General features: G+C 36.2%; 1 protein-coding gene across 1 annotated transcript in view; it reads right to left on the bottom strand.

Annotated features, from left to right (window-relative positions):
- Positions 1-358: 358 nt before the first annotated feature.
- The window catches only part of LOC110504541 (gamma-aminobutyric acid receptor subunit alpha-6), a 25,329-nt gene continuing 11,567 nt past the window's right edge, over positions 359-14,120 (bottom strand). The window contains exons 9-10 of the mRNA XM_090221532.1: positions 6,536-6,777; positions 359-416 (exon numbers count right to left, since the gene is read on the bottom strand). Coding sequence (XP_090077658.1) covers positions 359-416; positions 6,536-6,777 — 300 coding nt within the window. The remainder of the gene's footprint in view (positions 417-6,535; positions 6,778-14,120) is intronic.

A 14,120-nucleotide genomic window follows, 5' to 3' on the forward strand; every position in this document is an offset into this window, starting at 1 on the left:
CGTTCAGACAAGATGATAACATTCTGTCACACTCTGAACATTATTTGAGTTGTTTGTCTCTATGTTTTGTTTGGTCAGGGTGTGATATGAGTGGGCATTCTATGTTGCATGTCTAGTTAGTCTGTTTCTATGTGTTTTGGCCTGATATGGTTCTCAATCAGAGGCAGGTGTTTGCCATTGTCTCTGATTGGGAATCCATATTTAGGTAGCCTGTTTTGTATTGTGGTTCGTGGGTTATTTTCTATGTCATGTTGCATGTTAGCACTCAGTTTCTATAGCGGTCACGGTCTTCTGGTTAGTTTGTTTTGTTTGTTTTAGTGTACTTCGTGTTTTTTCGTCCATTCATTAAATTATGCATTCACACCACGCTGCGCTTTGGTCTACTCAATATGACGATCGTGACACATTCATTCAATCTGCAGACACACAGCACATCAAGTCAGACAAGGTGATAACATTCAGATGAGATGATAACATTCAGACAAGATGATAACATTCAGACAAGATGATAACATTCAGACAAGATGATACCATTCAGACAAGGTGATAACATTCAGACAAGATGATAACATTCAGACAAGATGATAACATTCATAAAACATACAGTATATTAATCTAAAAACACTACAATCATAACAATCATGTGATAAATGTTGTCCATCTTGCACATCATGTGATAAGAAAGAAGGAAAAAACAGCGCCATTGAAACCCCTTCCAATCAAAACAAAACAAAAAACATTTTTAAAAAGTACCTTGCACAACTTTTTTAAAAGTTGAGGAGAGGGGGGTGAGGAGAGGGGGGTGAGGAGAGGAGAGGAGAGGGGGATGAGGAGAGGGGGGTGAGGAGAGGGGGGTGAGGAGAGGGGAGGAGGATGAGAAGAGGAGAGGGGGTGAGGAGAGGAGAGGGCGTGAGGAGAGGAGAGGGGGTGAGGAGAGGAGAGAAGGATGAGGAGAGGAGAGGGGGTGAGGAGAGGAGAGGGGGATGAGATGAGGAGAGGAGGATGAGAAGAGGAGAGGAGAAAGGGATGGGGAGAGCGGGATGAGATGAGGAGGATGAGAAGAGGAGAGGGAGATGAGGAGAGGAGAAAGGGATGGGGAGAGGGGGATGAGATGAGGAGGATGAGAAGAGGAGAGGGGGATGAGGAGAGGGGGATGAGATGAGGAGAGGAGAGGAGAGGAGGATGAGGAGAGGAGAGGGGGATGAGGAGAGGATCTCTTGGATCAGTGTTGTAGTGGGGCCTGTGACTCTGTAGAGCACAGCAGGTTTCTGACCAGCATTGGTTCAATGTTGCATCACCAGTTACAGACATCATAGATTATATCATCCACTTTTTTTACATTTGTGTGTTTCTCCGTTTGTTTGTTTGTTTGTTTGTTTGTTTGTTTGTTTGTTTGTTTGTTTGTTTGTGTGGAGAATCATAAGTACCAAATGCATCCATTTTTAAAGCAAAGCTCTGCCAACGACAAGGACACCTCTTCAATAACTGATCCCAGGTCTGGGCAGAGCAACATGTGAACAGAATAGACATGTGGTCGGACATTTTTTTTTTTCATATTCATTTCCTGTGTGGACTGAAAGTAGTGTGTACGTTGAGTACTTGTTGGTAGAGCGAAGGACAGAGATCAATGAACAAGGTCTCTGCAGAACATTCCCCGTAGATGACACATCAGTTGGAGCAAGAGGGTCAATCATCTCTGCATGGACAGAAAACACACAGAAACACACAACATGAGGAGTGAGGCAAATCAAACACACAGAGACAGAAACACACAGAAACACACAGAAACACACAACATGAGGAGTGAGGCAAATCATGGCAAGTCACACACACAGAGACAGAAACACACAGAAACACACAACATGAGGAGTGAGGCAAATCACACACACAGAGACAGAAACACACAGAGAAAGTCAAAGAGGTTGTATATCTTTCACTGACAATATATCTTGTATATAGGTTGTATATCTTTCAGTTCTCTCGAAGTCAGAGACGTTATGCCCTCTGTTCTCTGAATATACACTTGAAAGCTCCAAAGTCAGAGAGAATAAGAGTTAAAGATATCCGTTCCAGTAGCTACAGCAGGGTCCACCATCTTGTCTCTGTCCTTGTAGTGCAGAACGTTCTCGGCAGACAAGCATCAACATTCTGTGACAGGAACATGATGGGCAGATTTACACTCCACACTCTTATGTAACGACTGCTCCCTGTGTGTGTGTGTGTGTGTGTGTGTGTGTGTGTGTGTGTGTGTGTGTGTGTGTGTGTGTGTGTGTGTGTGTGTGTGTGTGTGTGTGTGTGTATGTGTGTGTGCGTGCACGTGTGTGTGTGTGTGTGTGTGTTTCTCGCTCTATTCTCTCTGTACAATCTCTCTCCCTCATGTCTCTTCATCATCTCTCTCCATCTCTCTGTAGTCTATATGTTTCTCTGTAGTCTATATGTTTCTCTGTAGTCTCTCTGTAGTCTGTCTGTAGTCTCTCTGTGGTCTGTCTGTAGTCTGTCTGTAGTCTGTCTGTAGTCTCTCTGTAGTCTGTCTGTAGTCTGTCTGTAGTCTGTCTGTGGTCTCTCTGTAGTCTGTCTGTAGTCTGTCTGTGGTCTCTCTGTAGTCTGTCTGTAGTCTCTCACTATTTCTCTGTAGACTCACTGTAGTCTCTCACTATCTATTTGCAGTCTCTCTGTAGTCTCTGCAATCTGTTGCTATCCCTCAGTAGTCTCTCGCTATCACTCAGTAGTCTTCCTGTAGTCTGTCTGTAGTGTCTCTGTTGCTATCCCTCAGTAGTCTCTCACTATCTCTCTGTAGTCTCTCACTATCTCTCTGTGGTCTCTCGCTATCTCTCTGTAGTTTCTCACCATCTCTCTGTAGTTTCTCGCTATCTCTCTGTAGTCTCTCACTATCTCTCAGTAGTCTCTCACTATATCTCTGTGGTCTCTCACTATCTCTCTGTAGTTTCTTGCTATCTCTCTGTAGTCTCTCACTATATCTCTGTAGTCTCTCTGTAGTCTCTGTAGTCTTTCACTATCTCTCTGTAGTCTCTCACTATATCTCTGTAGTCTCTCGGTAGTCTCTGTAGTCTTTCACTATCTCTCTGTAGTCTCTCACTATATCTCTGTCGTGTCTCTGTAGTCTATGTACTGTCTCTGTAGTCTCTGTAGTCTCTCTGTAGTGTCTCTGTAGTGTCTCTGTAGTGTCTCTGTAGTGTCTGTAGTCTCTGTAGTGTTTCTGTAGTCTCTCTGTAGTCTCTGTAGTCTCTCTGTAGTCTCTCTGTAGTCTCTCTGCAGTCTCTCTGCAGTCTCTCTGCAGTCTCTCTGTAGTCTCTGTAGTGTCTCTGTAGTGTCTATGTAGTCTCTCTGTAATTTCTGTAGTCTCTCTGTAGTGTCTCTGTAGTTTCTCTGTAGTCTCTGTAGTCTCTGTACTCTCTCTGTAGTCTCTGTACTCTCTGTAGTGTCTCTCTAGTCTCTGTAGTCTCTCTGTAGTCTCTGTAGTATCTCTGTAGTCTCTCTGTAGTCTCTCTCTAGTCTCTGTAGTCTCTGTAGTCTCTGTAGTGTCTCTGTAGTGTCTCAGTAGTCTCTGTAGTCTCTCTGTAGTCTCGTTGGTCACTCTGTAGTCTCTGTAGTCTCTTGGTAGTCTCTCTGTAGTCTCTGTAGTCTCTTTGGTCACTCTGTAGTCTCTCTCCCTCTTGTCTCTGTAGTCTCTGTAGTCTCTCTGTAGTCTCTGTAGTCTCTCTCTAGTCTCTGTAGTCTATGGTAGTATCTCTGTAGTCTCTGTAGTCTCTCTGTAGTCTCTGTAGTCTCTCTGTAGTCTCTGTAGTCTCTCTGTAGTCTCTGTAGTGTCTCTGTAGTCTCTGTAGTCTCGCTGTAGTCTCTGTAGTCTCTGTAGTCTCTCTGTAGTCTCTGTAGTCTCTTTGGTCACTCTGTAGTCGCTGTAGTCTCTCTCCCTCTTGTCTCTGTATCATCTATATGTACTGTAAGTACAGTACCAGTCAAAAGTTTGGACACACCTACTCATTCAAGGGTTTTTCTTTATTTTTACTATTTTAGAATATATGCAGAATAATAGTGAAGACATCAAAACTATGAAATAACACACACAATCATGTAGTGACCAAACATGTGTTAAACAAAATCAAAATATATTTTAGATTCTTCAAAGTAGCCACCCTTTGCCTTGATGACAGCTTTGCACACGCTTGGCATTCTCTCAACCAGCTACACCTGAAATGCTTTTCCAACCATCTCGATGGAGTTCCCACATATGCTGAACACTTGTTGGCTGCTTTTCCTTCATTCTCGGGGCGGAAGGTGGCCTAGTGGTTTGAGCGTTGGACTAGTAACCAAAAGGTTGCAAGATCAAATCCCCGAGCTGACAAGATCAAATCTGTTGTTCTGCCCCTGAAGAAGGCTGTTAACCCACTGTTCCTAGGCTGTCATTGAAAATAATAATCTGTTCTTAACTGACTTGCCTAGTTAAATAAAAGGTTAAAATACATATTTTTAAAAAACACTGCAGTCCAACTCATCCCAAACCATCTAAATTGGCTTGAGGTCGGGGGATTGTGGAGGCCAGGTCATCTGATGCAGCACTCCCTCCACCTGGAGGTGTGTTGGGTCATTGTCCTGCTGAAAAACAAATAGTTAGTTGGACAAAACCCAAACTCCACAAATTCATTTTTAACAAGACACACCTGTTAGTTGAAATGCATTCCAGGTGACTACCTCATGAAGCTGGTTCAGAGAATGCTAATAGTGTGCAAAGCTGTCATCAAGGCAAAGGGTGGCTACTTTGAAGAACCTCAAATATAAAATATACTTTTTTGGTTACTACATGATTCCATATGTGTTATTTCATGTTTTTTATGTCTTCATTATTATTCTACAATGTAGAAAATAGTAAAAATAAAGAAAAACGAGTAGGTGTGTCCAAACTTTCGACTGATACCGTATGCGTGTATGTGCATGTGCGTGTGTGTGTCTCCCTCTCTCAGTCAGACACGGAGCTTTGTGTTCTCTAAGTGGCTCAGTTATAAGAGGAGCAAAGTGAATAGTTGTTTTTTATGTGTCTAATGTTACAACGTAACAAGCAGGGATTTCTCTGACTCTCATATCCACTCCCCGTGGAGAAGGAGCATTATTACTCAAATTACTGTCTGCACCCTATTCCCTGTGTAGTGCACTACTTCTGACAAAAGCTCTGGTCAAAAGTAGTGCACTACATAGGGAATATGGTGCCATTGGGATGCAAGCACTGGCTGGGTTTTTGCCAACCCCCAGGTAAACCTTATGTAAAACAAGAGGTGACTGTTTGATGCACATTTTCTCTTTTAAATTTAATTGAGCTCCTCTATGCCTTGTGCTCCCTCTCTCTCTCTCTCTCTCTCTCTCTCTCTCTCTTTCTCCCTCCCTCCCTCCCTCCCTACAACAGAACCATCTAACATCCTCCAGCTAGCGACCCGCTTCGCCTTTTGTGTCTACAACTCATGGGGCTGTTCCAGCGTCAGACATTATTCATGTCTTTACTGTCTGGATAAAAGTCTTTGACAAAAACAGTGTTGAATAAAACAGTGGGTATTAATTGTTTTGCTGCTGCAGCTCATCATCAGAAGGCAGAGTTACATACAGTGGGTCTGTGTTGTGGATACAGATTCAGAACGGTCAACTATGCAGTTGAAACAGTGTGTTCCAAATGCTACCCTACAGTAGTGCACTACCCTATGCACTACCCTATGGGCCCTGGTCAACAGTAGTACACTACCCTGTGGGCCCTGGTCAACAATAGTACACTACCCTATGGGCCCGGGTCAACAGTAGTACACTACCCTATTGGCCCTGGTCAACAGTAGTGCACTACCCTATGGGCCCTGGTCAACAGTAGTGCACTATATAGGGAATGGGGTGCCATTTGGGAGACTTCTGTGATCAGTAAGTCATACATGATCTGTTTATCATTGCACCGACACACCAGTATTTGAACGTTATAGACCAGGAGTATTAAATTCTGAGGTCCGGAGTCTTCTGGTTCACTGTTCTACCTGATAATTCATTTCACACACCCATGGTGTCCCAGGTCTCCCTGATTATAGATGAACAATGAAAAAAACACAGTGGAACTGGCTTTGAGGTCCAGAGTTGAGTTTGAGAGTTATAGAATATACAAAATACAAAATACAAAATTAAATCATAAAAAAATAACAAATCTAAAATTGAATAAATTATTTCCAAATCAGTCTGCTCGTTTCCTCTTCTTTACCTCGCTATCTTCGGCCCCATGATGTTCCATGATGTCATAACAGAACAGAATAGAGACCTTAATATCCCATACCATGATCTTCCATGATGTCATAACACAGCAGAATAGAGACCTTAATATCCCATACCATGATGTTCCATGATGTCATAACAGAACAGAATATAGACCTTAATAACCCACACCTGGCATGTTCCATGATGTCATAAGAGAACAGAATAGAGACTTTATGAATACATACCTGGCATGTTCCATGATGTCATAACAGAACAGAATAGAGACTTTATGAACACATACCTGGCCTGTTCCATGGTGTCCTTGCCCAGGTATATGATCCAGTAGAAGAGGTTGAAGAGTGCGAAGGCCAGGGGGAACATGATGCGGGAGTACTGGTCTATTGGGCTGGTGCCAGCCAGCGCTGGGATGGGGGGCACAGCTGAACCCTGTTGCAGGAAGATGGGCACCGAGGGGCCAGTATCCATCTCACTCTGGGATATGGAGTTATACCTCTTCTTCAGGCCCCCTCTCTCTGAGGGGGGCTGGGGGAACAGGGTAGGGTGTTGGTGAAGGGTTAGGGGTGGAGGGTTAGGGGAGGACATAGGAGGGTTAGGGGTGGACATAGAGGAGGGGTGGGTGGAGGAGGGGTAGGGTGGAGGTAGAGGATTAAAGAGAACAGACAACAGGGATCATTAATGTGATAGAATTCCCTATCTAGAAGATCTACCATGGAATCATGGATCATGGAATCATGGAATCATGGAATCATGGATACTACTGAAGTAGAGAACATATGTATACAAAAGTTTTGAGAATGAAGCAAATATTAATTTTCACAAAGTCTGCTGCCTCAGTTTGTATGATGGCAATTTGCATATACTCCAGAATGTGATGAAGAGTGATCAGATGAATTGCAAAGTCCCTCTTTGCCATGCAAATGAACTGAATCCCCAATAAACATTTCCATTGTATTTCAGCCCTGCCACAAAAGGACCAGCTGACATCATCTCAGTGATTCTCTCGTTAACACAGGTGAGAGTGCTGACTACGACAAGGCTGGAGGCCACTCTGTCATTCTGATTGAGTTCGAATAACAGACTGGAAGCTTCAAAAGGAGGGTGGTGCTTGGAATCATTGTTCTTCCTCTGTCAACCATGGTTCCTTGCAAGGAAACACGTGCCGTCATCATTGCTTCACACAAAAAGGGCTTCACAGGCGGTTCAATTGTTGTGAAGAAGGCTTCAGGGCGCCCAAGAAAGTCCAGCAAGCGCCAGGACCGTCTCCTAAAGTTGATTCAGCTGCTGGATCGGGGCACCACCAGTACAGAGCTTGCTCAGGAATGGCAGCAGGCAGGTGTGAGTGCATCTGCACGCACAGTGAGGCGAAGACTTTTAGAGGATGGCCTGGTGTCAAGAAGGGCAGCAAAGAAGCCACTTCTCTCCAGGAAAAACATCAGGGACAGACTGATATTCTGCAAAAGGTACAGGGATTGGACTGCTGAGGACTGGGGTAAAGTAATTTTCTCTGATGAATCCCCTTTCCGATTGTTTATGGCAACCGGAAAAAAAGCTTGTCTGGAGAAGACAAGGTGAGCGCTACCATCAGTCCTGTGTCATGCCAACAGTAAAGTATCCTGAGACCATTCTTGTGTGGGGTTGCTTCTCAGCCAAGGGAGTGGGCTCACTCACAATTTTGCCTAAGAACACAGTCATGAACAAAGAATGGTACCAACACATCCTTCGAGAACAACTTCTCCCAAACATCCAGGAACAGTTTGGTGATGAACAATGCCTTTTCCAGGATGACGGCGCATCTTGCCATAAGGCAAAAGTGATAACTAAGTGGCTTGGGGAACAAAACATCGATATTTTGGGTCCATGGACAGGAAACTCCCCAGACCTTTATCCCATTCCTCAGAGGCGGGTGGTGTTGGGGAATAATCAGAATTAGGTGGTAACATAGGTAAGATGTTTTATATTCATCATATGTTTGTAAGTTACTTCTCATCAGAATGTTATTTTTGTATAATACTATGGCAGGGTTTGCAGTATCTGTTCTATGTCAAGACTAAGTTGTTTGGGCTGGAGAGAGGGGAGAGGTCAAGCGTGTATCTCTTGGCTCCATAATGTCTGTGTGCCAGTCAGTGTGTCTCTGTGATCTTGTCAAGATAGGATGGATTTGATATATGCCTGTTGATATGGAGGATTGGTTTATGGTTCTGGGGTTTGAGTAAGGTGACAAAGCTGAACGATTTATTATGCCTATGCTGTCTGACCATGTGTGTTCTTTGCTATTAAAGGATCTCAGTTGCAATGTAGAGGGGGCTCTCAGAGAATTCATTGATAGACACTGAATTGATCTGAGAGTCACAGGGTTGTGATAGAGCTCATATAATTAAAGATGGACTTTGATAACTAACTCTGACTGGTGTTGTGGTTTGCTCCCATGATTTGGTAAATAGAGGAAATTTCCACGACAGTGGACAAGCAAAAACCCACAAATTCTGACAAACTCCAAACATTGATTACGCAAGAATGGGCTGCCATCAGTCAGGATGTGGCCCAGAAGTTAATTGACAGCATGCCAGGGCAGATTGCAGAGGTCTTGAAAAAGAAGGGTCAACACTGCAAATATTGACTCTTTGCATCAACTTCATGCAATTGTCAATAAAAGCCTTTGACACTTATGAAATGCTTGTAATTATACTTCAGTATTCCATAGTAACATCTGACAAAAATATCTAAAGACACTGAAGCAGCAGACTTTGTGAAAATTAATCTTTGTGTCATTCTCAAAACTTTTGACCACGACTATGCACTCCTATAGTATGATGCTGCAGGTAATATGTATGTATACGCGTGGTCTCTCTCTCTCAACACTATTCAACACCACACAACAGTCCATGCCATTGCCAATTGTCTGTATAGCACGCAGCAGGTAGTCAGTGTGTAGAAGCTCCTACTTGTGTTTTGTTAATTGTCACACTCACTCAGGCTATTTAGAAACATCTAAACATGAGTCTACCACTACTAAGACTTGAGCAAGCTCTCGCAGGACTCCATGCACAGTGGCTTACAGCATATAACATATAGTATATAGTATATCGCATATATAACAAATAGAAAACAGCATAAAGCATATAGCATATAACATATAGAATATAGCAAATAGCATATAACATATAGAATATAGCAAATAGCATATAACATATAGAATATAGCAAATAGCATACAGAATATAGCATATAACATATAGAATATAGCAAATAGCATATAACATATAGAATATAGCAAATAGCATACAGAATATAGCATATAACATATAGAATATAGCAAATAGCATACAGAATATAGCATATAACATATAGAATATAGCATATAGCATACAGAATATAGCATATAACATATAGAATATAGCAAATAGCATATAACATATAGAATATAGCATATAGCATACAGAATATAGCATATAACATATAGAATATAGCAAATAGCATATAACATATAGAATATAGCATATAGCATACAGAATATAGCATATAACATATAGAATATAGCATATAACATATAGAATATAGCATATAGCATATAACATGTAGAATATAGCATATAGCATATAGAATATAGCATATAGCATATAACATGTAGAATATAGCATATAGCATATAGAATATAGCATATAGAATATAGCATATAACATAATATAGATAATATAGCTTATAGCATATAACATATAACCTAATATACATAATATTGTATATAGCATATAACATATAATCTAGCATATAGAATATAGCATATAGCATATAAAATATAGAAAATAGCATATAACATATAACTCACATAATATAGCATATAGCATAAAAAATACATAATATAGCTTATAGCATATAACATATAACATAATATACATAATATAGCATATAGCATATAACATATAATCTAGCATATAGAATATAGCATATAGCATATCAAATATATAAAATAGCATATAACATATAACTCACATAATATAGCATATAGCATATAAAATACATAATATAGCATATAGCATATAACATACATAATATAGCATATAGCTTATAACATACATAATATAGCATTTGCTTATAACATACATAATATAGCATATAGCATACAATATATAGAATATAGCATATAACATATAGAATATAGCGTATAGCATATAACATATAGAATATAGCATATAGAATGTAGGATATAACATATAGCATATAGAATGTAGGATATAACATATAGAATATAGCATATAGCATATAACATACATAATATAGCATATAGCTTATAACATACATGATATAGCATATAGCATATAATATATAGAATATAGCGTATAGCATATAACATATAGAATATAGCATATAGCATATAGCTTATAACATACATAATATAGCATACAGCATATAACATATAGAATATAGCGTATAGCATATAACATATAGAATATAGCATATAGAATATAGAAAATAACATGTAGAATTTAGCATATAGCATATAACATATAGAATATAGCATAGAACATATAGCATATCACATAGAGCATATAGCATATAACATATAGCATATAGCATATAGAATATAGCATATAGCATATAGAATATAGCATATAACATATAGAATATAACATATAGCATATAACATATAGAAAATAGCATATAGCATATAACATATAGAAAATAGCATATAGCATATAACATATAGAATATAGCATATAGCATATAGAATATAGCATATAACATATAGAATATAGCATATAGAATATAGAATAACATATAGAAAATAGCATATAGCATATAGAATATAGCATATAACATATAGAAAATAGCATATAGCATATAGCATATAGAATATAGCATATAGCATATAGAATATAGCATATAACATATAGAATATAGCATATAGAATATAGAATATAGCATATAGAATATAGCATATAGCATATAGAATATAGCATATAACATATAGAATATAGCATATAGAATATAGAATAACATATAGAAAATAGCATATAGCATATAGAATATAGCATATAACATATAGAAAATAGCATATAGCATATAGCATATAGAATATAGCATATAACATATAGAATATAGCATATAGAATATAGCATATAGAATATAGCATATAGCATATAGAATATAGCATATAACATATAGAATATAGCATATAACATATAGAATATAACATATAGCATATAGAATATAGCATATAGCATATAAAATATAGCATATACCATGTAACATTTAACCTGCCCAGGGACTGCAGTTGAAAATTAGCCGGCTGGCTAAAACCGGCACTTTTACTGAAACGTTGATTAATGTGCACTGTCGCTGTAAAAATAAAATAAACAAACTCAAGCATATAACATATAGAATATAACATATAGAATTTAACATATAGAATATAACATGTAGAATATAACATGTAGAATATAACACATAACATATAGATTATAGCACATAGAATATAGCATATAGCATGTAACATATAAAATATAGAATATAACATATAGAATATAGCATAACGTATAACATATAGAATATAGCATATAACATATAAAATAGCATATAACATAAAAAATAGCATATAACATATAGAATATAGAACATAACATATAGAATATAACATGTAGAATATAACATATAGAATATAACATGTAGAATATAACATATAGAAAATAACATATAGAATATAGAATATAACATATAGAATATAACATTTAACATATAGAATATAGCATATAACATATTGAATATACATAGAATGTAGCATATAGAATATAGAATATAACATATAACATATAGAACATAACATATAGAATATAACATGTAGAATATAACATATAGAAAATAACATATAGAATATAGAATATAACATATAGAATATAACATTTAACATATAGAATATAGCATATAACATATTGAATATTCATAGAATGTAGCATATAGAATATAGAATATAACATAGAATATAGTATATAGCATATAACATATATATCATAGAATACAACATATAGAATATAGCATAACATTTAATATATAGAATATAGCATATAACAGATAACATACAGAATATAACATATAGAACATACAACATATAGAATATAGCACATAAAATATAGCATATAAAATATAGCATACAGAATATAACATATGGAATATAGCATAGAACATACAACATATAGAATATAGCATATAGAATATAACATATAGAATATAGCAAATAGCATATAACATATAGAATATAGCATATAGCATACAGAATATAGCATATAACATATAGAATATAGCATATAGCATACAGAATATAGCATATAACATATAGAATATAGCATATAGCATACAGAATATAGCATATAACATGTAGAATATAGCATATAGCATATAGAATATAGAATATAGCATATAACATATAGAATATAGCATATAACATATAGAATATAGCATATAGCATATAACATGTAGAATATAGCATATAGCATATAGAATATAGCATATAGAATATAGCATATAACATAATATAGATAATATAGCTTATAGCATATAACATATAACCTAATATACATAATATTGTATATAGCATATAACATATAATCTAGCATATAGAATATAGCATATAGCATATAAAATATAGAAAATAGCATATAACATATAACTCACATAATATAGCATATAGCATAAAAAATACATAATATAGCTTATAGCATATAACATATAACATAATTTACATAATATAGCATATAGCATATAACATATAATCTAGCATATAGAATATAGCATATAGCATATCAAATATATAAAATAGCATATAACATATAACTCACATAATATAGCATATAGCATATAAAATACATAATATAGCATATAGCATATAACATACATAATATAGCATATAGCTTATAACATACATAATATAGCATTTGCTTATAACATACATAATATAGCATATAGCATACAATATATAGAATATAGCATATAACATATAGAATATAGCGTATAGCATATAACATATAGAATATAGCATATAGAATGTAGGATATAACATATAGCATATAGAATGTAGGATATAACATATATAATATAGCATATAGCATATAACATACATAATATAGCATATAGCTTATAACATACATAATATAGCATATAGCATATAATATATAGAATATAGCGTATAGCATATAACATACATAATATAGCATACAGCATATAACATATAGAATATAGCGTATAGCATATAACATATAGAATATAGCATATAGAATATAGCTTATAACATACATAATATAGCATACAGCATATAACATATAGAATATAGCGTATAGCATATAACATATAGAATATAGCATATAGAATATAGAATATAACATATAGAATATAGCGTATAGCATATAACATATAGAATATAGCATATAGAATATAGAAAATAACATGTAGAATTTAGCATATAGCATATAACATGTAGAATTTAGCATATAGCATATAACATATAGAATATAGCATATAACATATAGCATATCACATAGAGCATATATAGAATATAGCATATAGAATATAGCATATAGCATATAGAATATAGCATATAACATATAGAATATAACATATAGCATATAGAATATAAAATATAGCATATACCATGTAACATTTAACCTGCCCAGGGACTGCAGTTGAAAATTAGCCGGCTGGCTAAAACCGGCACTTTTACTGAAACGTTGATTAATGTGCACTGTCGCTGTAAAAATAAAATAAACAAACTCAAGCATATAACATATAGAATATAACATATAGAATTTAACATATAGAATATAACATGTAGAATATAACACATAACATATAGATTATAGCACATAGAATATAGCATATAGC

Source organism: Oncorhynchus mykiss, chromosome 25, assembly GCF_057628025.1.
Source record: "Oncorhynchus mykiss isolate SJ-2025 chromosome 25, ASM5762802v1, whole genome shotgun sequence".
NCBI lineage: Eukaryota > Metazoa > Chordata > Actinopteri > Salmoniformes > Salmonidae > Oncorhynchus > Oncorhynchus mykiss.